The 27,032-nt window shown below is 49.0% G+C and overlaps 1 protein-coding gene across 1 annotated transcript; it reads left to right on the top strand.

The window, feature by feature from the left end:
• Positions 1-1,698: 1,698 nt before the first annotated feature.
• On the top strand, positions 1,699-25,926 carry LOC149310302 (transmembrane protein 214-like). The gene is made up of 17 exons (XM_089528666.1): positions 1,699-1,871; positions 4,144-4,346; positions 5,835-5,985; positions 9,357-9,491; positions 10,058-10,140; positions 13,821-13,926; positions 14,403-14,484; positions 16,654-16,755; positions 16,955-17,096; positions 19,223-19,314; positions 19,812-19,860; positions 20,721-20,834; positions 20,928-21,045; positions 21,155-21,251; positions 21,418-21,586; positions 23,436-23,587; positions 24,604-25,926. The coding sequence occupies exons 1-17, from the start codon at positions 1,736-1,738 to the stop codon at positions 24,728-24,730; spliced, it is 2,058 nt and encodes a 685-aa protein (XP_089384792.1). The 5' UTR covers positions 1,699-1,735; the 3' UTR covers positions 24,731-25,926.
• Positions 25,927-27,032: the final 1,106 nt, after the last annotated feature.

Below are 27,032 nucleotides of genomic sequence, written 5' to 3'. Positions count from 1 at the left end.
AGTTGCACTGACAGCCTGGAGAGGCTTAGAAAGGTGTTCTCTTTGGTGAAAAGAATAGTGTTTCTTTATCTGTAGATTTTCCACATTCACAGGGGCCCTTCATCCCTGACCCCAGCACATAGCGAGGGAGCGCTGTACAATGCCTCTTTGCGCATAGCAAATGTAGTATGTTGTTGTGTGGATGTTGATCTTTCTAGCCTTCCAGTACAGATGTCATTCTGGAACAGCCGGAGTGCATAAGATCCGATCATATCAAACCCCAGTTAAACCCAGGCTCCAGTTAAATCCACCTTCCACATTAATCTATGAAGATCACATATAAACACCCAGTTAATGAGACAAGCGATGGGGCTGAGAGCAGTCAATACGCCAACCTCTACCCTGTGAGTTTGGGAGGAAGCTCCCTGAGGGGCATATTCAAAAGGAAAATGATCCACAGGGTTACCAAGACATCCTTATCTTAGGGAGCTGGGGATGTTTAGCCTGGAGAAGAGACGGCCAAGAGGTGATATGATCGCCTTTTTTAAGCATTTGAAGGGATGTCAGATTGAGGAGGGAGCAAGCTTGTTTTCTGCTGCTCCAGAGAAGAGGACCCAATGGAGCAATGGAGGCAAGCTCCAGGAGAAGAGATTCCAGCTCAAGGTTAGGAGGAACTTCCTGACAGTCAGACAGAGCTGTTCAACAGTGGAAAACAATGCTGCCTTGGAGTACAGTGGAGTCTCCTGCTTTGGAGGACTTTAAGCAGAGGCTTAAGGGGGATGCTTTGAGAGTCGGAGGCAATGGATGCAAACTGCAGGAGAAGAGACTCCACTAAAACGTTAGGAGGAACTTCCTGAGAGCAAGAGATGTTTCCCTCAGAGATTGCGGCAGAGCCTCCTTCCCTGGAGCTGGCCTTTGAGCAAAGGCTGGATGGCCATCTGCCAAGGGTGAGGCTTGGATTGAGAGTTCCTGCATGGCTAGGCTGGGTCAGGGCCCTTCTGTGATGCATCTGGACCGGAAAAATAACCCTTTCTGGCTCAAGGCTATGGAATTCTGGGAGTTGGCGTTTGTTGTGGGCTCAGAGTGAAGCAGAGCTCCGCTCTAGGTCCCACAACAAACTCCAGCCCCCAGAATTCCATAGCCTTGAGCCAGGATGCTTAAAGTGGTGCCAAACCGGGTTATTCCTCCAGTGCGGATGCAGCCCAAGTGTGACAATGCGAATCATCTCACATTCTGGGTTTGTTATTCACGCTGGAGCCGCATTACAGGTCACAGGAGCATAGAGTTGGAAGAGACCCCAGTTAGGGCCCTGATCCAGCCCCGCCCCCTTCCTCTGCCACGCAGGAACTCTGGGCCAAAGCGTCCCCGATGACAGACGGTGGCCCTCCAGCCTCTGCTTCAAGGCAGCCTCCGAGGGACCATGTCTCCAGACGGAAGAGGCCTCTAGGCTCTGTTTAAAAACCTCCAGAGAAGGAGAGGCCACTTCGACCGCCCCCTTCCGCCGGAAGCCGAGGAGAACTTCCGGGGCTCCATCTGAGGCGAGGGGGCGGGGCCTAGGGGCGGTGTCACGTGGCCTGTGTCGCGGGAGGGGGACGTGGCGCAAAGACGCGTGAGAGGAGGCGGCCCGGCCAATCAGCGTCTCCCAGCATCGGCGGCGTCCAATGGGAAGCCTCGTTTGGCGGGAGCAAAGGCGTGGTCCGCGCATGCGCAGAGAGAGTTTGTGGCTGGCGGGGAGGCGGAGAAGGCAGCGGCGGTGATGGCCGGGGCGACGGGGGCTCCGCGGTGGGAAGTGGTGCGGAAGGCCGGCCGGAGGAGCGCCTCGGGAGGCGGAGGCCCCGCGGGGCGGAAGGCGCTGGGAGAGGCCAACGCGGGGAGAGGCGTCCCTGCCCCGCGTGAGTCCCCTCTGGGCACCTGCTGCCCTTGGCCTTAGGCCCTCCCGACTCTGGAGGCCGAGGCCTGCCTGGCCTTCTCCCGAGGCTGAGAGAGGGGGCCTGGCAGAGCCCTGGCTGGCTCTCCGCACTGGAGCAATGACGCGGCACTCGTTGGCCTTCTGCTTGTGGTTGTGGGTGTCGTCGTTGTGTGCCTTGGAGCCATCTCTGGCTGATGGCAGCCCCGAGGCGGACCGATCCTGGGTTTTCTCGGCAAGGTTTCTTGGGTGTCATCCGTTGAGGCTGAGAGCGTGTGGCCTGCGAAGGGCAGCCAGAGGCTTTCAGGGCCTTTCTGACTTACGGGGACCCTAAGGCAGTGAACCCGTCCTGGGGCTGTAATGGCAAGGTTTGTTCAGAGCAGGCTGAGAGAGTGTGACCTCTTGCCCAAGGTCACCCAGGGAGTTTCCACAGCTGAGCAGAGATCCATCCGAACCTGGTCTCCAGAGCCCTAGTCCAACGCTCAGAAGTCTTGCAGCAGACTGTCTGGCGCTCAGGATCAGGAAAGTAAACACTAAGAGAACAGAAATAACAACCGTAGAAGACCTACAAGAAGTCAAACTAGTTAACAAGGAAATCGAAACAGTTAAAGGGTTCAAACCTTGATCTATACCAGAAGAAGGCAAGGAATGAAAGGGCAGCCATGAAAGAACTGGACAAGAGCCTCAAGTCTAAAGACTGAGCATTAAAGGGAGGATTGTCCGGTCCGTTGTATTCTCTGTCTCCATTTACGGATGAGAGATCTGGGCGGAAAGCTGACAGCGGGGAAAAGGGGAGTCCTTGGGTCAAGCATCGATTGGAATGGAGACTGCAGCCAAGAAGCCAGAAGAAGGCTAAGAATGGGAAGGGCAGCCATGAAAGAACTAGGAAAGAGCCTAAAATGCAAAGATAGACCGTTGAGCACTAAGGTTAGAATCGTCAAAGCCATTGCATTTCCCATCCCATGTACGCATGCGAGAGCTGGACTGCTCATTGGAGATGTGGGGCTGGAGAAGAGGCTGGCCAAGAGATAAACCCAGGGGTCTCCCTGGAAGAAGCCAAGAGGACCAAACTGAGGCTGTCGTACTTTGGCCCCATCATAAGAAAACATGGCTCTCTGGAACAGACAATGATGCTAGAAGAGGTAGAGGGTAGTAGAAAGGTAGGGAGACTCTGTGCCAGATGGATGGATTCAGTCAAGGAGGCCATGGGCCTGAGCAGAGCAGTGGGGCTCTTGGAGATCCTTCACCCACAGGGCTGCCATGGGTCAGAGGTCCAAAACACACTGCAGAAATAATCCAGTTTGAGACCGCTTTAATAGTCCTGGATCAATGCTAGGGAATTCTGGGGGCTTTAGTTTGGTGAGACATTTAGCCTTCTCTGTCAATGCCACAATAAACTACAATTCCCAGGATTCCCTAGTCCTGAGCCAGGGCAGTTAAAATGGTCTCAAACTGGATTATTTCTGCAGTGTGTTTTAGATCCAAGTTGACTGGAAGGCAGTTAACTATGACAACGACGACAACAGCAGCTTCCTCATGGGGTGGGGGTCTGGGAGAGGCCCCTCCTGCCAGGACTGGGCCAGGGTCTGTGTGGAAGGGCCGGGGGGGGGGGATCTTGGGTCTTGTGAGTGGTGCCTGGCTCCCCGCAAAGCATAGCAGGGAACTGGGTCTGGGAAAGCCTCTGCCTTGTTGTATGACACCATGGGTTTCTCGCTGGGAGAAACGCAGGACAGAAGAGAAGTCAATACAATCGGCCCTCTGTATCCACGGATTTTGTTATCCATAGATTCAACCATCCACAATTTGAAAATATTGTTTAAAATATACAAATTCCAAAAAGCAGACCTTGATTTTGCCATTTTATGTAAGGGTCACCTTTTTACTCTGCCACTGTATTAATGGGACCTAAGCATCCATGGGTTTTGGTACCCACTTGTGGTCCTGGAGCTAAACCCCAGTGGACGCCAAGGGCCAACTGTAACAACAACAACGCCACCCCATTCTATATAACGGGACTTGTGCATCCATGGGTTTTGGTATCCATGTGGGGTCCTGGGGCCAAATCCCAGCAGATACTAAGGGCCCACTGTATTGAACCCTGAGCCTTAGTTCAGGTCCCAGACAGCCGTGCCTCTCTGGGGTGCGTTAGATTTGCATCCCTTCCTGCCAGGCAGTGTGCCCCCTTTGTTTTTCTGGGGCCAGCACTCCTCACTTGCCTCTGTTTTGTATCTCCTTTTCCCGCTTTGCCCCCCTTTTAGTTCCTCTGGCTACTTCAGAAACCCTCTTTGAGCTGGGCTTTGAGAAGACAGCGAAGAAACAGAACAAGGAACAAGTGCCACCACCTCCAGGAACCCAGCAGCAGAAGAAGCAAAACACAGGGAAAAATGCCAAGAAAGCACCAGCCACAGACGCAAGACATAAGCAAACAAAATTCCGGACATTGGAGGAGGCTCTGAAGGCGGTGAGTGGCGCTCTGTGCCCTCCCTTGGGGTTGGGAGCATGTGTTTGAGCATAGGAAGCAGATTAGGGGAAAGCCTTGCTCTGGGAATTTTACAGTAGTTTCCTGCTGTGTTGGGCTGAGTGAGCCACATGAGTTGCTAATCCAAAATGTTTGTTGAGTTTGGCATTGTGCTTTAGCACATAGTGGCTAGAATACTGGTGGCTAGTTTGAAACAGAGTACACCCATTGAATCAGTTGCTGAATGTAAGCAAATTTAGTTGATTCAGTGGGTTTACTCTAGTTAGAACTAACAACAGGATTAAGCCAGGAGCCTCTTCACGAAGGTTAGGAGAGATCTGGGAAACTGCAGGTTTCTAATGGTCAGTCCTACTTTTGCAGCCCCCAAAGTCCCCCTCCACTCCTCAACCCCTTATTTTTTAAAACCAACAATTGGTGCAGTTATTGGGCAATGTTCACCCAAAAACTATGCCCAAATGATGCAGAGAAACAATCAGAACTACTCTCTAATCCCAAGCCTGAAGATACTCTTACTTCAGGTATATATCAAGTGGATAAATGGATGACGTAAAACAAACCTGTGTTGTTTCTTTCTTGCCTCCTCCTCCTTTTCTCTGTGGAAGGAGAGCAAGGGAGAAGCGAATTATTATCCAGAGTTACTGTTGTTCACCCCACGGGTGATAAAACCTGGCCATTATTATTATTGTTTTTATTATTTAATATAGTAGGCTTATCTCTTGAAGGGGACATTTTAGAAGATACTGAAGCTTTTTCAAGTTTCTAGATATATAGCAACAGTCTAAAAACCAGGGAAAACCAGTGCCATGTGGTTATTTCTCCCTGTGTGATTTCCCCTCTGCTTGCCTCCCTTAATCTGTGAGCTGGGAATGCATTGGCTCCTCCTTTCTTGGAGTCTGGGAGAAAATGTGTCTCACACGTATCTAATCGAAGAGCCAGTTTTGATCTGGGGAAGGAAGGGAAGGTGCAGTGTTTCAGAGAGGCCCTGTCTTTTCCCTCTCCCACAGCTCCAGGCTTGCAGCAGGTCCAGACAAGTCTTTGCTGACAATCTATGGAGACTGGTCCTCTCTGTTTATTGGCAATTCTGTTTTGGTGTGCTACGGCGGGAGAGAGAACCCTTGGTTGATGTGTCCCCATTGTGATCCCTAAGGGAGTTGCAGGGACCAAGCCATTCCTTTGTTCCTTCTCTGATTTCACACATAGAAGGGCTCTCCATTTAATCCCTGGAAGCATTTCCTCTTTGTTGATCAGGCAGTAGGTGAGATGTAAGACCTCTGCTCGGTTCCCCGGAGGATCATGGAGCAGAGTGAGGTGGCCAGTGGAATGTGGGTTTCCTGTATCTTGTCTCCAGAGATTAGAGTCACTTACAAAGCAGAGTTTCTCCTTCCACCCATGACTGCCACAAAGACTGAAATGCTAGTTCTTGCTTTTTTCCTTCTGTTCATTTGAGTCTCCTTTCCCTCCTCTTGCCAGCTGGATGTGTCAGAACTGCAGAAGGAGCTGGAAAAAAGCCTGAGCATGTTCCCAGAAAATCCTTCCGTGTGGCTCAAAGACCTGGCTGGCTATCTGAACTACAAGCTGCAGTCCCCAAAGAGTGACCCCACCCTCAGCCAGCATCCTCATGGTCAGTGACGCCAGGGCAGTGGCCTTGCCCTCCTTCTGTGGCGGTGGAGGAGGCCTTCTTTCTTGCTTATACATCCAGGAAGGGCAGTCTGTCCACCCAGCATTCTAGATTCCTCTATGTGTTTGTAGATCCTTGCATGGCATTCTGCTGTTGGCATTCAGTGGTTGGTCACTAAAAGGGAGAAATGAAGCTTAATGAATGACACATGGGTAAACTCTTGCCTAAATGATTTAGAATTCTGCATTTAGAACAACCTTGAAGTTGAACAGAATCTTGCACAAAAAATGGGGGTGGGTGATTTCTTCATATTTTCATACTGCAATAGTTTGTTTGGCTGAACATTTCTTTCTTGGAAGTTTAGACAAAAGAGTGAATGTGGAGGTGGGATAGAACTGAAGAGAGAAATTCTGGGCATTGTAGCCAGAGATGTGTAATTTTCCACATACCTGAAAATCTTTGGGTCATTTCTTCCACAGATGTGAACCACAAGTGGCTGGCTTCTCATTCCTTCCTTTTGTGAAAAGCTTGCTTTTTAAAAAAAAAAATCTAGTATTTACCAGTGGCGTCTCCTGCATTACTGTATGTGTCATACAAAATTGGTAGCCCCTGGGTGAGCCATTCGGAGTATTCTGCCTTGGCAATAAGAGAGGCTGTAACTTGAGAGTGGTGGGGAGAGCCCTGGGGACTGGCAGGGCCTGCCTGCTCCCAGCTGTTCCATCCACAATTGGGAGGCCAAAAGCAAGTCTCTTGGCTTGACACTTATATTCTACTCAGGGCCCCTCTCTGTGTTAAGGTGCTCAATAACTGTTAGCAAAGCACATTATCAAAGCCTTGGCCTTCCTCCAGCTGCAGAATACAGCCAGCATGGTTGAAAGGAGCCCTGGTGGCTCAGTGGTTAAAGGCCAGTCCTGCAGCCACAAGGTTGTGAAGTCTGATCCCAGGGGCTCCAGGGTTGACTTAGCCTTCCATTCTTTCGTAGGTTAGTAAAATGAGTCCCCAGCTTGTTGGGTGCAATTAGCTTACATGTTGTAAACCGCTGAGAGAATGCTAGTTCACTGATAAGCGGTATAGAAATGTACTTGCTTATTGCTCTTCTGGCTAGTTGTTTGTTCCTGCCCTCCTTCTGTGGGATGCTTGCAACACCACAAGTAAAACTGGGACTTAATGTCGATTGCAGTAGTGCAGCATGATGGACTGGAATTTTGTAAATGCTGTAGCTTTCTTCTTACAATAGTGTGGTGGGAAAAGGCAAAATATTTGCTGGCTCTTCTGTTATAGCAAGGCAGGGCAAAGTATGGATCTCCAATGTGTTTTTGGGGTAAAACTCCCAGCAGCCATAACCAGTGGTGAGAGATGTTGGGAGTTGCAGTCTAGAAACATCTGGAAGCCTGTACCTTGGCTACCTCTGTAATGTGTATTGGTTCCTCCACTATGCTGTCCTAGTCTTGTTGTTCACACAGGCCTGAAATATTGACTTGAAAATAACTTTTGTACCCACTCACAGAGTCCTACACATCAGAGGTCACGGAGAGGCTCATAGTAAAGGATTAGCTGTTTCTGTGTAACATATAGTTCTCCAGTTCTTGAATCCTGCCAAGGCAGACCATTCTGATGGAAATACAAGAGCAGCATGCCTTGCTCTTTTGCCTCTTCCCATGGCTTGTGGCACACTTCATAGACCACAAGGACCATCCAGTCCAACCCCATTCTGCCATGAAGGAACTCACAATCAAAGCATCCCAGGAGATGACCATCCAGCCTCTGTTTGAAAACCTCCAAAGAAGGAGACTCCCATCACTCTCCTAGGGAGTGTCTTCTGCCGTCAAACAGATCTTACTGTCAGGAAGTTCCTCCTAATGTTGAAGGGGAATCTCTTTTCCGGTAGCTTGAATCCATTGCTCTGGGTCCTGTTCTCTGGAGCAGCAGAAAACAAGCTTGCTCCAACCTCAGTGTGACACCCCTTCAAATATTTAAACAGGGCTATCATGTCATCCCTTAACCTTTCCTTCTTTAGGCTAAACATACTCAGCAGTTCTCCAAGTCTCTCCTCATAAGGCATAGTTTCCATCTTGCGGGTGAGGAAGCAAGGAAATCCCTAGTATACTCTTGCTGGTGTCATCTCTGACTGATGCAGTGACTAGGGATGGCATCTCTCCTCTAAATGCCTGCTTGGAGTCGGTAATGGGCTGGATGAGGGAAAACAGACTCAGTCTGAATCCAGAGAAAACGGAAGTACTTGTGATAGGTTCCCCTGGCCCGGGAAAGGAAATTTGTCCACCTGTCCTGAACGGGGTCATGCTCGCCCTAAAGGACTCAGTTTGCAGTCTGGGGGTGCTTTTGGACTCATCGCTCCACCTGACTTCTCAGGTGGATGCGATGGTCAGAAGCGCCTGTTATCAGCTTCGGCTGATACGCCAGCTGCGACCCTACCTAGGCCAGAGGGACCTTGAAATGGTGGTACATGCCCTGGTAACCTCTCGATTGGATTTCTGTAATGCGCTCTACATGGGGCAACCCTTGTACCAAACCCGGAAGCTTCAATTGTACAGAATATGGCAGCTAGGTTGGTCACTGGACGTTCCAGGGCTAACCATATAACACCTATTCTGCAAGATCTACACTGGCTGCCCATTCGCTTCCGAGCACAATACAAGGTGTTGGTTATTACCTATAAAGCCCTAAATGGCTTGGGCCCAGGGTACTTGGAGGACCGCCTCTCCCCGTACAATCCGCCCCGCACTCTCAGGTCGGTCGGGAAGCATTTGTTGAGGGTCTCGAAGACGAGATATACATCGACCTCACAAAGGGCATTCTCCATCTCAGCCCCGCAGATTTGGAACTCGCTTCCCGATGAGCTCCGTTCCGTCACCTCCCTAGACCTTTTTAGAAAGAAACTCAAGACTTTTCTTTTTCAACAGGCTTTCCCCCAATATGCACATGGTTTTATCCAGCTAGTTTGTATTGGGTTTTAATAGTTTTTAATTGTAATTTTAGTAGTTTTATCATTTGATTATGATTGTAATATGTTATGTTTTATTTTGAATGGATTTGTTTTGTTCTGTTGTACACCGCTTTGATCTATTTTGGAAAAGCGGTCTAGAAATAGACATTATTATTATTATTATTATTATTATTATTATTATTATTCTGTTATCATGGCAGCATTTTAAAATGGGGTGTTGCCAAGAGCCAGGCCAAGTTCCTTCTCAGGGATGTTCTGCTATTTGCACGTAGGACCTCCTCTCCATTCCACTCCTTGTGGATTTTGTTTCTGGACAGGACTGTGGGGAGGCTCTTGAAGCAAACGAGTTCGGTGCATGATGACTGGCATGATTACTTCATATGACCCCAGTATTATGTCTTCCTTGCAGACTATCCCATCTGCCTTATCAACAAAGAGCTGAGGAGTGTCATCAAGTCCCTGCTCTCAAAAGCTGCAGGCGTCCTGGAGCTTTTCTTTGACCACTGTATTTACACAATGTTGCAAGAGCTGGACAAGACCCCTGGTGAGAGCCTGGCAGAGAAGTCCAAAGGGCTTCCACGTGTGCTTCCTTACAAGCAGGGGAGGGGTGGGGGGTTAGCCAAGTGCGACAGATTGGAAACAGGAAAGGCAGGCTAGTCATTTTTCTAGGACGCTGCATGCCCAAAGTGACCAGTGGGACTGAGCAAAGCTGATATGTTCCCTTATTTGTGATTCCCAGTGCTGGACTAGAGAGGGATGTGTGACCGGGAGTGGGAAAGGCTCAAGAGAGGCTATTGAATGGTTGCATGAGTGCAGGCAGTGGGCAAGTTAAAAGTTAATGCCATTCATGGCGGAAGGTTGGAGGCTATGGGAAGGAAGTGGCATTTGCAGGTGGGACCTCCTCCCACAAGTTGCCATTGTTTTGAGGAAAGTAGGAGGCACCCCAGGTAGGGTGATATGCCCTCCCTCCTTCCTGCACTCCTAGTGTAGTTGCACAACAGTTGTGTTGCCTTGCCAGGGGTTCCCGGTAGCTTGAGGGCATTTGCTCCCCAACGTTCTCCCCTACACCGAGGTTCCTAAATCATTTGCCTTGGCACTGTTTCCTTTCAGGGGAGTCACTGCATGGCTACAGGATCTGCATACAGGCTGTGCTCTTGGACAAGCCTCGGGTGGCCACGGCAGATTTGAGCAAGGTGAGTAGCACAGTCACCCTGTGTCCAACCTGGATGGGTGGAATGAGAGAATTAGAAGGGACTGTGAGGGCCATCTTGTCCATCCTTCCCGTCATGCAGGAAATCCACAGTTGAAGCACTCTCAAGAAATGGGTATCCAACCTCGGTTTATAGTCCCCCAAAGGATAGTGTCCACTATCTTCTGAGGCAATCTGTTCTACTGTTAACTTCTTACCATTAAGAAGGCCTTCCTAAAGTTCAGCTGAAATTTCTTTTCTTATAATTTGAATGGATTGGTTTGTGTCCTAGTCTCTGGAGCATCAAAAAACAAGTTGCCTCAATTTTCTACATGAGAAATATTTGAAGATGGCTGTCATATCATCTCCTCTTCTCCAAGCTCAACATACCCAGCTCCCTAAGTTGTTCCTCATAAGGCTTAGTTTCCAGACCTTTAACCTCTTCTGGACATGTTCCAGCTTGTCTGGATCTTGACCTGTAGTGCCCAGGACTGACCACGGTATCCCAGGTGGAGTCTGACAAAGCAGAATAGAGTGATACTGTTACTATTGATGCAGCCTAGAATTGCACCACACTATTGACTCATATTCAGCTCATGTTCAGCTAAGACTCCCAGATCCCTTTTGCATGTATTGTTGTCAAGCCAGATATCTCCCATCCTATATCTGAGCCTTTCCTTTTTCTTCTAAGTTCAGTATCTTACATTTCTCCCTGTTGAAATTCATTTTGTTTGTTCTGGCCTAGTTCTTTAATCTGTTAAGGTCCTTTTGAATTCTGTCCTCTGGGCTATTAGCTATCACTCCTAATTTAGTGTCATCTGCAGATTTGATAAGCATGCCCTCTATTCCATCACCAAGTCATTGAATAGCACTGGCCCCAGGGCAGAACCCTGTGGCAGCCCACTGATCACTTCTCTCCAGGATGAGGAGGGGCCATTGCTGAGTAACCTTTGGATTTGGCTGATCATCCAACTAGAAAAACCCCTATGAAGCCGAGAATTGTCTTGGCTCTTTTAGCAGCTGCATCACTTTGTTGACTCGTGTTTAGTTTGTGGTCAACCAAAACACCTAGATCTTTTTTTACATGCATTTATTTGTGCATTTCATATTTCGTGTCTGAATCTAGTACCTTACATTCATGCCTGTTGTAATTCAAGAAGGGACTATGTAGGTTGCAGAGAGTTGGGTTCTGGAGGGCCCTAAGGATCCATCCCTTTGTCTGTCTTGTTTACCAGCAAGTGATTCTGGAAGCTGGGTGCAGGAGAAGGAAACAGGGCAATATAATGGCAGTAAGGGCCTGGCAAAGTATGACTCATTGTACCTTATTTCAAGATTTTGCTCAAAATCACTTTCTGTGGCCTGGTGGCACAGTGGTTAAATGCCTGTCCTGCAGTCACTCACTCACAAACCATAAGGTTGTGAGTTCAAGACCAGCGAAAGGGCTCACGCTTGACTCAGGCTTGCCTCCTTCCGAGGAGGTCGCTAAAATGAGCCCCCAGATTGTTGGGGGCAATTCGCTTACACTTTGTAAACCACTTTGGGAATGCTTCAGTGCACTGATAAGCGGTGTAGAAATGTACTTGCTATTGCTATTTAGATATGAATGTGTAATAATCATCTTTAAAATATTCAACACAATTTACTCCTGTGATTTATGCTTTAGCTAATGAAGTATAGTGCCCAACTGTCTCCTTCAGCCAGATTCTAAAAATTATAGACTACGTAATATCTAAAATCTAATTTATCCTAGATTCTTTTGACGTGGCGGATAATGTTTGTTTATTTGCAACCCAGGTGGTGTCCTTATCCCCTCACAGTCCTATCACCATGCCTTTTTCTTTTATGACCTGAGGTCTTCTGAATGCATTGGCTGTCATTCTGGGATCTCCTTTTATCAGATCAAGATGGCTACTGGCGTCAGTATGGCTGGCGTTGTTTGGTGTCCCATCCTGCCATTGCTGAAGGGGGTGGATTAGAAGGTCGCTTGTGTGAGGAGCCTTGCAGGCCTTGCTGAGTGGACTATAACTTCTCTTTGAAACTGAAGCCATATCATTGGAGGCTAGGTTTTTCAGTATGCCTAAACCTGTATGGCAAGTGAGCACTCTCTGGCCCTGTGCAAGTAGAGAGATGCTTGTTTGGTGGCTATTTCTAAAAGAGGCAGAAACTGCACATGCTGCACACACACTTCCTGCACATGAAAAGAAGCTGCTGTGGGTCATTGCGCACCTCCCTTTTCTGCAGGGTGTTGCACCTTTAGAGTTAGCTGAGTCCTAAGAACTGTCTGCTTCAGGCATATCTTTCTTCTACCTTCTCCTCTCCACAGTCTCAACCCAGGCAGTGTTTGACATGTGATGAGCAGATTTCTTCAGAGGAGCTTTGCCTTTGCCTCCCTCTGCGGCTGAGAAAGAGTGACTTGCCCAAAGTCACTTAGTGGGTTTCCATGGACAAGCAGATAGCCAAACCCTGCTCTCTGGAGCCATGGCCCATTGCTGACTTTGCTCCACTTTATTTTACATCCATTCAAATTTCCACACATACACTATAGTCTAAATCATATTGTTAGTCCTGATTAGAGTTGCTGTGTGTCTTCAAGTCATTTGTGACTTACAGTGATTCTAAGCTGAACCTATCACAGGTTGAATGTTGGATTAGGGCACTGGGGAAGCAGGGTTTGAATCCCTGCTAAGCCATGGAAACTGACTGGGTGACCCTGGGCAAGTTGCACTCTCTCAGCCTCGAAGGAAGGCAAGGGCAACCCCTCTCTGATGACATTTTGCCATGAAAAGCCTAAACAGCCTTCGCAGCTCAGGTCCAGGATATCTGAAGGACCACATTTTCTTCACTGGCTCACTTATTTAATTATATCCTGTCCTTTTCCCTGTGACTCAAGACTGCTTACAAAGGGAAAACAGTCACAGAGAAAAGCTACCTCATTAAGGTGCACAAAAGTTAAACTATAATTGAACAGGAATTAAAAGCAATTTTAAAACGTATCCATTAAAAAAAAACAAATAATGAAAAAAGGCACCTTATTAAAAGCTTTTTTGCACCATAAAAAGGAATCAACGATTCAAGAAACTCGCCACCCATTCATCTTTGAACCAAAAGATTCCTGTTCCCAGAGCTGCTGCTTCTTTCCCCTTGAGACAATTCAAAGTACATTCCTCCATCCCTCACATTTTTTCATTACCCAGCTTTAAGAAAGCAATATTCATTTATTTCCATCCCATCATCCAGTATTACAAGCAAAACATAATACACAACATATAGGTTTTATTGACTTTCTTTGCAGAGTTAAGTGAACATTTAGCTGTCTGTGGGACATACGTTGTCTCCTTCCACCTGGAAGTGGCTGCTGCCCCCATTGAGCCTGACTGAGAGGGCCAGCTCCCTGCCCAGGCTCTCCCAAGATAGTTGTTTCTTTATTTAACAGGCTGCGTTTCTCCAAATCGGATCCAGTGCAGTTCACAAAAGACAGGCCTTGGCACCCCCAGCCCTGCTTTCTTGCCACCTTGCAGACAGAAATGAAGGTGCTGGTGCACCAGCCATGCCTGCAGATAAGCCCAGCAGCCTGATGTTGGTGAAGTTATTCTGCCGGATGTCCTTCCTTCCCGCTGCTCTTTCCTGCTGGACATTTTGTGTTAATGCTTCTCTCTGCTTTCTTTTTAAAAAAACCTTCCTCAGTATCTGGAGCTGCTGCGCTCCCATCAGAACCGTCCAGCCAAATGCCTCACCATCATGTGGGCCTTGGGGCAAGCAGGATTTGCTGATCTTACAGAAGGGCTGAAAGGTAAGGATGGTGGTTCTTTTCTTTCTTTCTTTCTTAAATTAGGGAAGCTGGAGGATTTGTACATGTATCCTTGTGCCAGATCTAGAATGCTTTTGCTTCCTGCACAGAGAAATACGGAGTAGCCCTTCAGGTTCTTTCAGTCAGCAGTTTCCTGTAAGCACTCTGCAAACTGCAGGATTCCAGATCTAGGTCCTCTAGAGGAAGCTTAAAATGAACCTTTTCAGAGAGAGATGGACAAGTTTAGGAATAAAATGATGTATCTTGCTTTATAAATCAAGAGTAAAAATAGTAATAATTATGCACACTCTTGGGAGCAGTAGCTTTTTTAGGCTGGCCTTGGAAGGGAAACTGGCAGGGATTCAACTCCCCCCTGCCCCCCCCCCCCACTCCACCCCACCCCAAGTGTGCCAATTTGAACCCTTGTCCTGGAAGGAACACCACAGAGCTAAATGTTGCACTAATGCTTCCCTTCACAGTGTGGCTAGGCATTATGCTTCCTGTCCTGGGCATCAAATCTCTTTCCCCATTCGCCATCACCTTCTTGGATCGGCTACTCATGTGAGTTGTTTTGTTGTTGAGCAGCACCTCAGTAGGGTGTGTTTGTATTGGTGTCTGTGTTCTTGCAGCAGAGTCTCCTGAGAGAGCACCTGTTCTTGGCCCTGCTGATCCCTGGTTTGCACACTCACTGCTCTACCCATCTCTCCTCATGACCAACAAAGGCTCCTCAGAGTTTCCTGCTTCATAGACGCAGATTTGGGAAATCTCTGAGGAGGAGGCAAGGGTGGGGTGGGGGTCTCACATATGCTTGTTTGTTGTAATGATTTTTCTTCTTCGTGGTCTCTACGAATCATACAAATGGGTTTCACTGCGCCTGCGCAGTGCTGTTCGGAAACTTCTGGAATCACTGGGCAAAGTTTACTTTGCAACATATAGAAACTTTTTGGCGGTAACTCCGCTCACCCGTTATAAGGCCCCTGCCTTCCCGCTCTTTCCCCAGTTCCTTTTTTCCGCCACGTTGGCTGCTGTTGGAACTTCGCATCGCTCATTCAGAATCACTGTTATTTGACTTCGGACCTTCTTGACCATTCTATCTTGCTGACCTCCCTATTGTACTTCAACCTCGGACCGTCTGACTTCGCACTTGCATTCTCCTTTGGCTTCGTCGATCCGGAAAGATGTCTCCTCCCTTCAAAAAGTGCGACGTGTGCGGGGGCAAACTCCCGGTTCAGGACCCGCACTCGTCGTGCTTGCTTTGCTTGGGCAAGGACCACCACATGAAGGCTTGTCAGTTGTGTAGGCCCATCACGTCCCAAGCGAGGAAGAATCGGGAGTCTCGCTTGACCTCAGCTATTGCGCAGGGTAAGGTGCAGGGTGAGGGTTCCCGTCCGGCTTCCGCCCCTTCTCCAGCGACTGCGCCCTTGGCCTCCAAGTCCCAGGAGAGCCCCGTGAGTGCCGTTTCTGCACCCCCGGCGACTACTGCACCTTCTCATGTGGCCCGCGGCCCAGACAGGCCCAGTGTCACGCAGGCGCAGTGAAACCCATTTGTATGTATTCGCAGATGACCACTCGAAGAAATACTGTTACAGGTAAGCAACCTGTCCATATCCTGCCTTTCTCCCATAATTGGAGGTATTTTTAAAAGGTTCCAGTGAGGTATGTGGGGTGTGGAGAAGCTGTTGTTTGGCCCTTTGTGAAGAGTCTTCACAATGAAGGATCTGGGGAAAGCAGAGCTCTGTTTTCCCTTTGCATGGAGCACATGAAAAAGGAATGAGCTGGAGCTTCCCTGCTGGTGGTGAGGGCAAAGCAAAATGCTTCACATCCTGCTGTAAAATTCTCCCCAAAGCTTAGCCATGGAGATGCAGTGCCCTCCAAACCAGCCATTCCTCAGGTCTCCTTCCATGTTCCTTAGGGATATGATTTAAAGGTTTATGGTCTCTTGCTTTAAGGTTATGCTGAAGAGGTGTGGGGGAAGAGAGGAAAGGACCCACCTGGGCAGTGACGTACCTGTAGCAGAGAGACCAGAGGATGAAATTTCATACCTGGTATACAGTTCACCGGTCATTCCCAAGGGCTGTGCATAGAAAGGTTGGGTTTTTGGGGTATTTTCCTATGGCTGCAAACATATGAGATTATCAGACCAGGGACGCGATGGGGTTGGGAGCGAAGCAGATCACTCTCCCATCTTTGTCCCGATTTCACGAAAGTGTTTCAGAGATGTTGCACTTGTCCTGTTGTTGAAGTGGGATTGTATTAACGTGAACTCCTGTTAATACAAAATGCCTGGACAGTTCCACTTCAGTGACAGGGTAAGTGATGTCACCTGAAAGCCTTTTGCGGGATTGCGGCCCATCGCACTTTCTGGACTGGACAATGTCCGGATAAGCGCAATGTCATGTGAAAGTCCATCCCGTGTTTGTGTAGGAAGGATGGGACAAGGCCGGGACATCCCCCATCTCATAATCTCCATAGTCCAAATATCTCTGGGCACAGAGACTCTGCAATGAGTTGCCCTGGCAGCTGGTGTCAAGAAGGAACTAGCCTGGGACTGTGCAGTTGGATGGCATAAATTCATTTCCCTGCTGTTAGGACCCTTTATCTGGAACTAACAGTTGTGTTCTGTCCCCGAGAGAGGCTGGATGCGTGTGTGTGTTTCTGTACTGAGTTTGTCCCAGTGTTCTATCTCTCTCTCTGTTTGTGGTGACAAGCATTGTGCTTTCTTTTTGGCAGGATGCATCCCAACTTGACCAAAGGCTTTGGCATGATAGGACCCAAAGACTTCTTCCCCCTTTTGGATTTTGCCTTCATGCCCAACAACTCCTTATCGCCCAGGTAGGACACCTTCCCATGAGGAGTGTTTGTGCTTCAGAGTTGCCTCGTTGCTCCCCAAATGTGGCTGTGAGCTTGTGTAGGTGGCTGCTGCTCTGCCTGGATGTGGTCAAGAAGGGTCCAGTCCAGAGCAGAAGGCTGACCTTCCTCCTCTGGGAACATCAGTGGGGCTGATGTGGTCTCGCTCACTCTTTCTCTTCAGTCTGCAGGACCAGCTCCGGCAGTTGTATCCCCGCCTGAAAGTGCTGGGCTTTGGGGCGAAGCCAGAGACTACCCTGCACACCTACTTCCCTTCCTTCCTCTCCAGGACCCTTCCCAGCTGCCCTGCCGACATGAGGAAAGAGGTGAGGAAAGATGGGCATGCACATAGTTTTTTCTCAGTGTGGCCATGCTCACTGAACCCACTGAACCCACGAGCAGTGCAAATCTGCTGAAATCTTTCTTGACCTGTTAAAATGGTACTCCAGTCACTTGGGTCATTTTTTTCTTCTCTAGTCCCAGCCTTGTAGCTGGCAGGGCTCCTGACTGAACAGGTGCAGCTTCTGTCCTGTATAACAGAGGAAGGGAAGCCCAGACCCAGCCAGCACTTGTGGCAAGAAGGTGTGGTTAGGGCAGGAGCCAGTCAGGTAGGAAGGGAACTGAAAGTAGGAAGGGAACTGAAAGGCAAGGAGACCTTGCCCTCTGGGCTGCAGACAGACTGGTTTGCTTGGTATTCTGTTGGCAGAGCAGCAGCAAATGTTGCAGCCCCACTCTGGATCCTATGCCCCCCACCACTTCATAACAATAATAAATGGCTTGTTGACAACTTAAAAATGAAAGCAAGTGCTCTGTTCTGGGACTGTGTTTAGTTCCAGGCCTTCCCAAGACGATGTTTGCTAATTCACACTGATACACATTGCTGTTACAAAATCAGCTTTATAGATTCAGCAGCCTTCCAGCCCTTTCAGTGGTTGGGTCTAGCATCTCCTCATAGCCAATGATATAATTAAGCTCTTGAACAATTAATTGCACCCAAAATATCCCTGGCCTACAGTCTACCTTCCCAAAGCTGACTAAATAGGGCCCCTGGGCTGGGCTTATAGGAGGTCCCTATAAGGTGAGGCCAATGGAATATGGATTCCCAAGAGTCATGGAATCATAGAATCATAGAGTCATGTAGTGCAGAAGGAAGTCAGAGGAAGTGGCAGCGCACCAGTGTGACCCATCTCTCTTCCATGGTGATCACAGCTGTACAAGAAGGTCGCTAAAAGAGAAAGTTCACTCCTCCATTCCTTTTCCCAGTCCTTGCATATTTTTCCACCCCAAACTACCAAGCCTAAATCAAAGCATCTTTTAACAAAGCCACCAACCCCTTCTATGCTGCTAGACAGCTTTTAACATTTGGCCCTGGTGCTGAGGATTCTAGAGCCCATCTGCCTCACTATGGCAACTGTGCTTTAATCTTAAGGAACAGATAATTTTATTTATGTTGAAATAGCTACAAACATCATTGATTAGAATTCATCCCGTGGGTTTGGTGGGGAAGGTTTGGGGCCAACATGACTCAAAGAGCACTGGTAACATTCAAAGGCAGGTTGAGAAGAGACAAAGTCTCAGGCTGCTGAAAAAGGTCATTTTATTCCTAAAAATAGTCCTGCTGTTTTTTAGAATAAAATGATCTTTTTCAGCACCCTGAGACTTAGTCTTTACCCCACCCTTATAGTTGAAACATGGACAGCTGCCTTAAACCAGGGGAGACAAGAGGCTTTCAAAAGCCAGTGTGTTTGTTGAGGAGGAGATGTTGCTGCCAAACCTTGAAAAAACTTTGTTTTCTGCATGCTGAATGTCTGCTCTTGGTTAAATAATAATAATAAGTGTACTAGGTTCTGGTCCATTCTGTTTGTAGGATGATTCCATGCTGCACTTACCCCTCTCTGTTGCAGAGCATCATATGGTGCCTACATAAGATATGGCAAGGATGGTGCAATATGCCGCCTTGTCCTGCCCTCCCCGTTTTGATCTGTATTGTTCATTTTATTTTATTTATTTCAAGAATTTATATCCCACCTTTCTCCCACAATGGGATTCAAGACAATTTACAACAATTTAAAAAGAGAACTAAAACACTGATTACCAAAGTTTTAAATGATGTAGCCTGCCCTGCCAGAGAGACGTGGAGCAGGGAATGGCCTAGAATTGTCAGATCTGGAGATGTGTGCAGGTCCTGAAAGTGGGTTCAAGCAAAGCCACATGCTCTCACCTCTGCCCAGAGAAATGGGGTGCGAAGAGTGTCAAGACTAGGGTGAGGGGAAAGAGTGCTTCCTGACCCCACGGGGGCCAAATGATGGGGAGCCTTGGGTCCACCTCCTCTGTGCATACATCATTCTTGAACCCAGGGCCATCCCTTGGTCACACAAAGGCTGCTGTTTTGGAGCGTTTGGTGTCTGCTCTCCAAACCCCTGTGACTAATTCTGCTCTTGGTCCTGTGCAGCTGCTGAACTGTTTGACTGAGTGCCTCAACCTCGATCCGCTCAGTTTCAGCGTATGGAAGCAGCTGTACGTCAAACACCTCTCCCAGTCAAGGTAAGAGCAGACTCGGCTGCTGCCTCTCTGCCTCCCTGAGTCTATGCTCCGCTCAGAACATTCTAGAACAGGGGTTCCCAACCTTCCTAATGCTGCGACCCCTTAATACAGTTCCTCATGTTGTGGTGACCCAAACCCATGAAATTATTTTCATTGCTACTTCATAACTGTAATTAAATAGGTGTTTTCCAATGGTCTTAGGCGACCCCCATGAAAGGGTCATTCGACCCCCAAAGGGGTCCCGACCCACAGGTTGGGAACCACTGTTCTAGAAGGAGCAGAATTTGGCAGGAACCCTCTCCCTGTGCATTTTCTCTTTTGGCATGCCTCCTACTGTCCTTGGAGCGCTTTTGCCTGCTCTGTTAGTAGCAGTAGCAATGACCTCTGTGAGCCGAGAATGGTGTCCTTCCCTCGGTGCTGTGGGTGGAGATTTTTGTGGGCCCTGTAGCCCAGGGTCCTCAGACTGGGTGGCTGATGTTTTTCTTTTGCTTTCCCAGCCTGCTCCTGAACCACTTCTTGGAGATCTGGGACAAGACATCCAAAAAGGTGCGTGGCTTCTGCTCTTTGGTCAGGAGATTACTTGACTTTTGTTTGGAAGAGATTTGTTGCTCTGGAGACAAAACAGTGGAAATCAGGGGGACACGTGGATGTCCAGCAGAAAGAACTGCCTGTGTTTGCCCAGGCAGTGAGTCTAATGCCTGCTGCTAAATATTGGCTGCATCAAGCCATGTTTTTACTTGCCCTGGATTTACCCAGTGTTAGTGGCAGTTGGGTCTCTAAGGAGGACATTACACAACTTGGGTGCCACAACTTGCTTTCAGCTGACTCAGGTTGTTAAGTTTGTCACCCACCATGAGCTGCACGGACATTTTCTCTCTTTGTAGCAAACTATAGGAAAAGAGATTCCACCTCAGCATTAGGAAGAACTTCCTGACAGTAATAGCTATTCGACAGTAGAATATGCTCCCTCAGATTGTGGTGGAATCTCCTTCTTTGAGGTTTTTAAACAAGGGCTGGATGCCTATCTGTTGGCGGTGCTTTGATTGTGAGTTCCTGCATGGCAGAACGGGGTTAGACTGAATGGCCCTTGTGGTCTCTTCCAAGTCTAATGATTCTATGTTCTGCAGTTTGCAGCTGGCTAAAGGCTACATGTCCATTGGATTATGGACGTGCCTCAGGCAGGGAAGCAGAGCACTAGGCTGAAACAGGACAGTGTGGGTCCCTTGAGGGCTTTATACTGCAGGGTGTTTATGTGGTGGGGAGAGTAGGGTATCTCTTCTTCCACTAAAGTATTTCATTATCCCATTTTACTGCCTGTTTCTCTCAGGGATGAAGCCACCTCTGTGTGGCCTTTGGTCCCCCCACCAGTTCTTAATGGTGTTGTTTCTCAATCTTTTCTCTCGAAGGTGCGGAAATCATTACAGGAAACAGTTCATTCATTCAAAGTCACAAATGATGAGCTTGCCCTGAAGGGACCAAACAATGCTGAGGATGTCGCCGCTTGCCAAACCGTCTGCAAGGTACTTCCCCTGCTCAGACGTTGCTGTTGGGTCAGAAATGATGTCTCTTGCTAGACAGCCCAGCTTCCATTTTGTCTGTTTCTTCCACTTTAGAGCCTGCTGCTCAAGATGAAAACCAGCAGGTTTCCTTGGCTTCGGCTGGCCTTGGTCTTCCTCGTTTTCAGTGCCGGCTTTCTCATGCACGACATGAGGACTCACGGCTCTTTCCAAGGTGAGGCCCAGCCCTGCAAAAGGAGGTGGGTGGCTTCCCTGGAATGGAGGACAGACAGGCCCCCTCAGTTGGTGGACCATCTTAAGAGAGCATGTTTTACCTTTGCCAGCCTCCGCCTCTGCCCGGGTCCTCCGCTCCTCTGGCATTCTGTCTGCATCCCAGCAAGCCTGGAACAAAGTTTCCCATTTCTCTGCGGAAGGCTACAGGTCAGTGCCCTACTTGGCAGCGAGGGCCTTGCCCTCTATGGGCAGCCAGGGCTTTGGAGGTGGGAAGCCCCCATCTCGATCCTCCCCAAAGCTATTTCTGGGTGGTGCTTCTGCCCAACTGGGGGAGGCCCTTTTCTTTTCCTCATTCTGTCTCTGCTCTCCATAGCTGGTTAGAAGCCAACGTGCCTCTCTACTACTCTCATGTGGCCACTGTTCTGGGACCAAACCTGGAGCTGGCCTGGGCCAAGACGAATGAAACTGCCACCTACATCTCTGGGAAGTGCTCTGCTCAGCTGGCCTGGCTCAGGTACCACCTCCCCACATTCATAGACTGGGTAAGCATTTCGTGTGGGTTCTTGTCAGCTGGGCAGGGAGAATTAGCATGCTGGTGGTGAGGAAATGGGGATGTACATTTGTAATGTATGGGACGGGGTTGTTGAGATGGATGAATGCAGATGGAAGACGGCAGAGGCAGCCCACTCAAACTGGCAGAGGCTACACGTCTGTCAGATTGTTTGCTTCCCAAACAGTTACACAGAGAGGCTGTGATCAGGTAGTCTTGTCCCCTTAAAAAGTCTAGCTCACCACAGCACAGTGCTACCTGCCCTGCCCACTAGCAGCTGGTAGGGTTACTGGTGCCAGATTCTGGCTGTGCATATGGGCACAGCAGCTGGGCTCCAGAGTCTCAGAAGTGGATCTACTGGAGAGGAAGGGGCAGAGGCCCAGTACGAGAAGGAACCACAGTAGCAGCACCACCAAGAGCAGCAAATGAGGGATGAGCAGGTGGTGGGTATTGCTTCTCCTGCCTCCTCTCCTCTTTCAGAGGCATTTGTGATTCCTGTCAGGATTGTGCCTCCATGCCTATCTTCTCCATCTGTTTCTCTCTGGGCAGGAGCTAGTTGCATGTGGCCTGTTCTTGTAGGTCAGCTTTGAGTTTTGTCTATTCTCTTGAGTCAGAGACCTCCAAGAGCCTCAGTCAACAGCCCCATGAAGCTCTTGCAGACTTAAAGCAGCAGTGGTTTCCTTGATGGAGTTAATACATCTGTAATCTACTCTCCCCATTTTCTTGCTGTCTGCCACTGTACTGAGTAGTATCTCTTTAAGCAGAGACGGTGTGGCGTAGCGTTTGAATGTTGGACTTGGATTCTGGAGACCAGGGTTCAATTCCCAGCTCAGCCATGAAACCCACTGGGGGACTCTCAGCCTCAGAGGATGGCAATGGCAAACCTCCTTTGAAAAAGTCTTGCCAAGAAAACCCCAGGATAGGTTCGCCTTAGGTCCCCATAAGTTGGAAAGGACTTGAAGGCATACAACAACAACTTTTTTAAGAAGTTTTTTTATTTAGTGTATATCCTACCTTTCCTTCTATATGGCACCAAAGGTAAATTAAAACAAAGTACAGCTGAGAGCCAGCATGGCATAGTGGTTTAAATCTTGAACTACGACTCTGGAGACCAGGGTTCAAATCCCCCTCAGCTTCCCCATGTGCCTGGGGGCAAGTCACGCACTCTCAGCCTCAAGGAAAGGGAAAGGCAGCCCTGCTCCCAAACAAACCTTTCCAAGAAAACCTCATGATAGATTTGCCTTAGGGTCACCGTAAATCAGAAATGACTTGAAGGCACACAGCAATAACAACTGAAAGCCAGTCATGTTGCTAAAAAACAATAAATAGGCTATCTTATTAAAAAATAACAAACAACTAAAACATTTTAAAAGTGTTTAAAATTTGACAGTGAAGATAAAGGTACAGCACTGCCCCCTCATTAAAAGATCTTGTCAAGGATATAGTCAAAAGTTGTCAGAGTATAAAGACATTTGCCAGCTGGTGAAAGGAGAGCAGAGTAGGGGCCTGGCATAGCCTCCTGTGGGAAGGAATGCAACAACTTGGGGAGCAGCCATTGAGAAGGTCTCTGCTGTGTGATGGGACTCAGTGCTGGGACCGAGAAAGAGCCCTCCCCTTGAAGATTCAAGTGGGCCCACAGTTTTCCCCATAAGAAAGTGGACTGGCAGATGCAGTCTGTGCCTGCTGTGGGTTGCCTGGGCCCCAGAACAAGGGTCTCTTGATGTAGAGCTGGGCTGTGTCCATTCACCCAGTCTGCACATGGGCCTGTCCCATGATTAGTGTTGCCTAGTTCCTATTATGTCCTGAGCCATCCAGCTGAGTGGCTTTTTCTTCTTTGCCAGCTCCAGACTCGGATTCCAGATGTGGTGCTGCAGGGAGCCGAGTACCTCAAGGACCTGCTACTCTTCCTCATGCGGAGTTGTTTCCTGCCGGCAGTGGACTATGTGGCCACATCCCTGGAGGGACTCTGGCAACACTGGGTGGCTTCTTGCAAGTGAGTGTCTTTGGCCCCTGTGCAAAGCTGAGCCCTGGCATTCCTGGCCAGTTGCCTGCAAACATGCAAAAGTTGTAGAAAGAGAGGGACGTGGCTGAGGCCGTTTGTGTGGTTTGGAGAGGGACAGGTGACTGTTGGGCAGACCTCAGGGTCCAGGAGGAACCATTGAAAACTTGTGCAGGGGGCAGAGGAGAGGACTTGTAGATACAAGAAGGTGGGTGGCACTTTCTAGTGCCCAGGGCAGGATGCAGCCCCCTGAGCTGCTCTATTTTTATGCTATATATATAGCACCATAGGCTTTACATAGCACTTTACAAAGGAGAAAAACAATCCAAAATAAAAACAAAAGCCTGCCAACGTCGCACAATCTAAAACCACAAACAAGATTATAAAATTAACAAAATATTACTATAACAAGGTTAAAACAATACTATAAAACTATAAATTCAGAAAGGTGGGTGCAGAGGGTCCAAGCAAAGCATCTCAGTCCAGTTCCCCAGAGTCATGGTTGTTTATGGACACCTTCTGTGTTCTGTCTCTGTATACTTGTAAAAGAGGAATGCTTGATGCAAAACAAGTGGCAAGAGGCTGGTTTTGCTCATTTTTTTTGTCTCTGCATAACCAAAACCGTCTCCAGCCACTTGGACAGTGAATGTGAGGTTTCTGTGGCGCCAGGCGCTCATTCCATATGTACTTGGTAGCCTGGTCGAGGTGCAGGTGTCCCAGTTTGCTGTGGTGAATGTCGCAAGCAAAGGGAGAGCAAAGTCTAAGGATCCCTTTGAAACAGTATTGTGGTCCTCCAGGTTTGAGGCATTTGCAGCCTGGCTTCAGATGGATCCAACTTGCGTCCTGGGCTGAATAGGCTGCCCTGTACGCCAGGGAAGGCTTCTGTGAGTGGTCATGGTGGCGGCAGTGGAGAGGCCTTCAAGGAAAGAACCGTCTTTATGTCCTCACAAGAGCCCCAGCTGCTCTTCTCCATTGGCCACTGACTTTTCTTTCTCTCGTCTCTCTCCTAGTGGCGAAGGGTCATGGGACTGCCTGAGGAAACAGCTGACTAGGCTGACTCTTTCCTCTTGGAGCTTCCTGCAGGACACCACTGTGGCCATCAAGGACTGGGCCTTGGCCATCATCTCTGACCACTAGCAGCGGCCACCTGGGCCCAGGGGCTAATTGGGAAGTTTGGGCCTCTCCTCTTGGACACTGGTGCCAGCAGGATGGGCCAACGACTTGTCCTGACCACAGCAAGAACAGGCAGTGCCTTCTTGGACTCGCTGCAGAAGCCCAGGCCCGGCACTTTCCGCGTCCTGCACTCGCTGTGTTGGTCGGGTTCCTTTTAAACTCGGGCCGCCTTGTTCCACCTGCTGCTGCCTGTCTCCTTGGTGTGATTGTGCCTGGTCCAGCTGGGAGCTGCAGGCTTTGAGATTGCAGCACATGCCCTGGCAGCCGTACCTCTGCTTGCTGGTCGAAGACTCCCCCTTTTCTTTCTCCTGCCTCCAGTGCTGTGACCCTGTGGTGAATTTGTGGCTGCGTGTCTGACCCTCCTTCCCTTGTGCCTGGAGGTCCTGTTCCTGCCCTCAGTCTTTTATCTGCCCCTCCAGGAGCATGGAGGAATGGAGGGCGGTTGGCAGACTCTTGGTGGCTGGAGTGTCTCAAGCCAGGCCTATGGTCTGGTGCCCCCAGGGCAGTGCTGCCTTGCAGGTCTTTTCTGCCCCTTCCTGCTTGAGGCACAGGTGGTCTCCCTGGAGCCTTTCAGGTTAGTCCTCCTTCTCTCAGGTGGTTGCTGAAGAGGGCAACTGGGGGTACCAAGGGAGCCTTTGCCCCTTTCGCCCACAGAGCTGCCTTCTCCTTCCTCTGGGCCTGGATTTGGTGGTATTAGTGTGTGAGGATAATATTTAGGCTTCAGCAAAGAGAAGAGGGAAAGAGTGCAACAAATTTAGGCTTGTTCAGTTTGCTTCTTTAAAATGGGCTGAGCTGTGAGGGAAATGGGGACCAGCTGCTGGTGCTACTGCTCTTGGCTGGAGGGGCAAATTCGGCAGAAGGAAAACGGCCTTGCTGGCCTAGTAGACAAAGGAAGGCTGGCACTAGGGTGGGTACCATTCTCTTGCCCTGCAAGTGAGCCAGAAGCTTTTGTGTGTGGGGGACCTGAGGCTAAGTCAGAGTACCCAGGGGGTGTGCCAATGGAGGGAGGAAGCCTCTTTGTGGCCTGGCCCACTGGTCCTGCCCTGTGAAAAGCAGCTGTTCTGCCATCCAGGGCCTTAGCCAGAATTGCAAAGCTCCCTGCCCCTTGACATTGGAATAAAGGACAATATATTTGACTACATTTCCTCCATTCAGAGTGTTTGCTTTCAATTGTGGCCCTTGCAGGGTGGTTGCTGGTTTCCTGCCCTCCAGTGTTTCGCATCTCAGTCGCTCTTTTTGCCAGAGTAGTGGGTATGGACTTACCTGGCAGTGAGCATATGCCACTCTTTCTTGGCTTAAACTGCCCTCATGTTCCCCATCCAGCAACCCACAAACAATAGCATTAAGGTCAAGCAGGGAGAGACAGCCAGGCCTCTGGTTAGCTGGAGTTTGGCTGACCAGTCACAGCAAAAAGGGTTGGATGGAGTGCGATCCCATTTATCCCTTGGCAGAACCTGGGGTAATAGAGGAGGAGGAGACAGCAGTCCCAGGAATAAGCCATGCAGACTGGCTGCCAGTCTCCTTTCCCTTGGGGGCTGCAAGAGTGTCTGAGCATGGGCAGAGTGCATTGTGTATTCCAGTTACTACTGTACTTTCCAGATTTCACCTCAATATTCAGAGGAACTTCTTGACAGTAAGGGCTGTTCCACAGTGGAACACACTCCTTCCTCAAAGATTGTGGTTGGGCCTCGTTCTTTGGATGGTTTTTAAGCAGGGGCTGGATGGTCATCTGTCACAGGGGAGGCTTTGGTGGCGTCTTCCTGCATGGCAGAATGGATGGGATCTCTTCCGATTCTAGGATTCTGTGTGGTTTAGAGCCCCTGCATCTGCCAGGTGCCGTCTTGAAGCTGGTGTTCCTTCCTACAAAGTATAGAGACCACCCCAGAAAATCAGGGGTCCCTCCCAGAGTTCAAACCTTGGGAGTTTATAAGAAGGGGATACAGGAACAGCCCAAGGAAGGCTCAGGATATTTGGGTTGGGGGGGAGCAATGAGAAAGAGCCCTACTCTGGAGGTGCTCCGTGTGGTAACCTTTACCTTGGGCTGCTGGTAGTGATTTCTGTGTCTGTCTGTATCCTGCCTGGGGTAGTGGTGTGCTTCAGCCCCAATCTTCCATAGGCTTCTGCCTGGGATGCCCCCTGTTTGAGGACTGGAAGGGTTTTCCTTTTATGGGGACAGGACAAGATGCCCTCCTCCAGAATAATAACAATAATAATAATCCTGCATTTTGCGGTGTGGGCCCTTCACTTGCATCATGTCATTTTGAGA

The sequence above is a fragment of the Sceloporus occidentalis genome, unplaced genomic scaffold (genome assembly GCF_023333645.1).
Source record: "Sceloporus occidentalis isolate IW3139 unplaced genomic scaffold, rSceOcc1.0.p SCAF_6, whole genome shotgun sequence".
NCBI lineage: Eukaryota > Metazoa > Chordata > Lepidosauria > Squamata > Phrynosomatidae > Sceloporus > Sceloporus occidentalis.
This window is presented reverse-complemented; position numbering and strand designations above follow the sequence as displayed.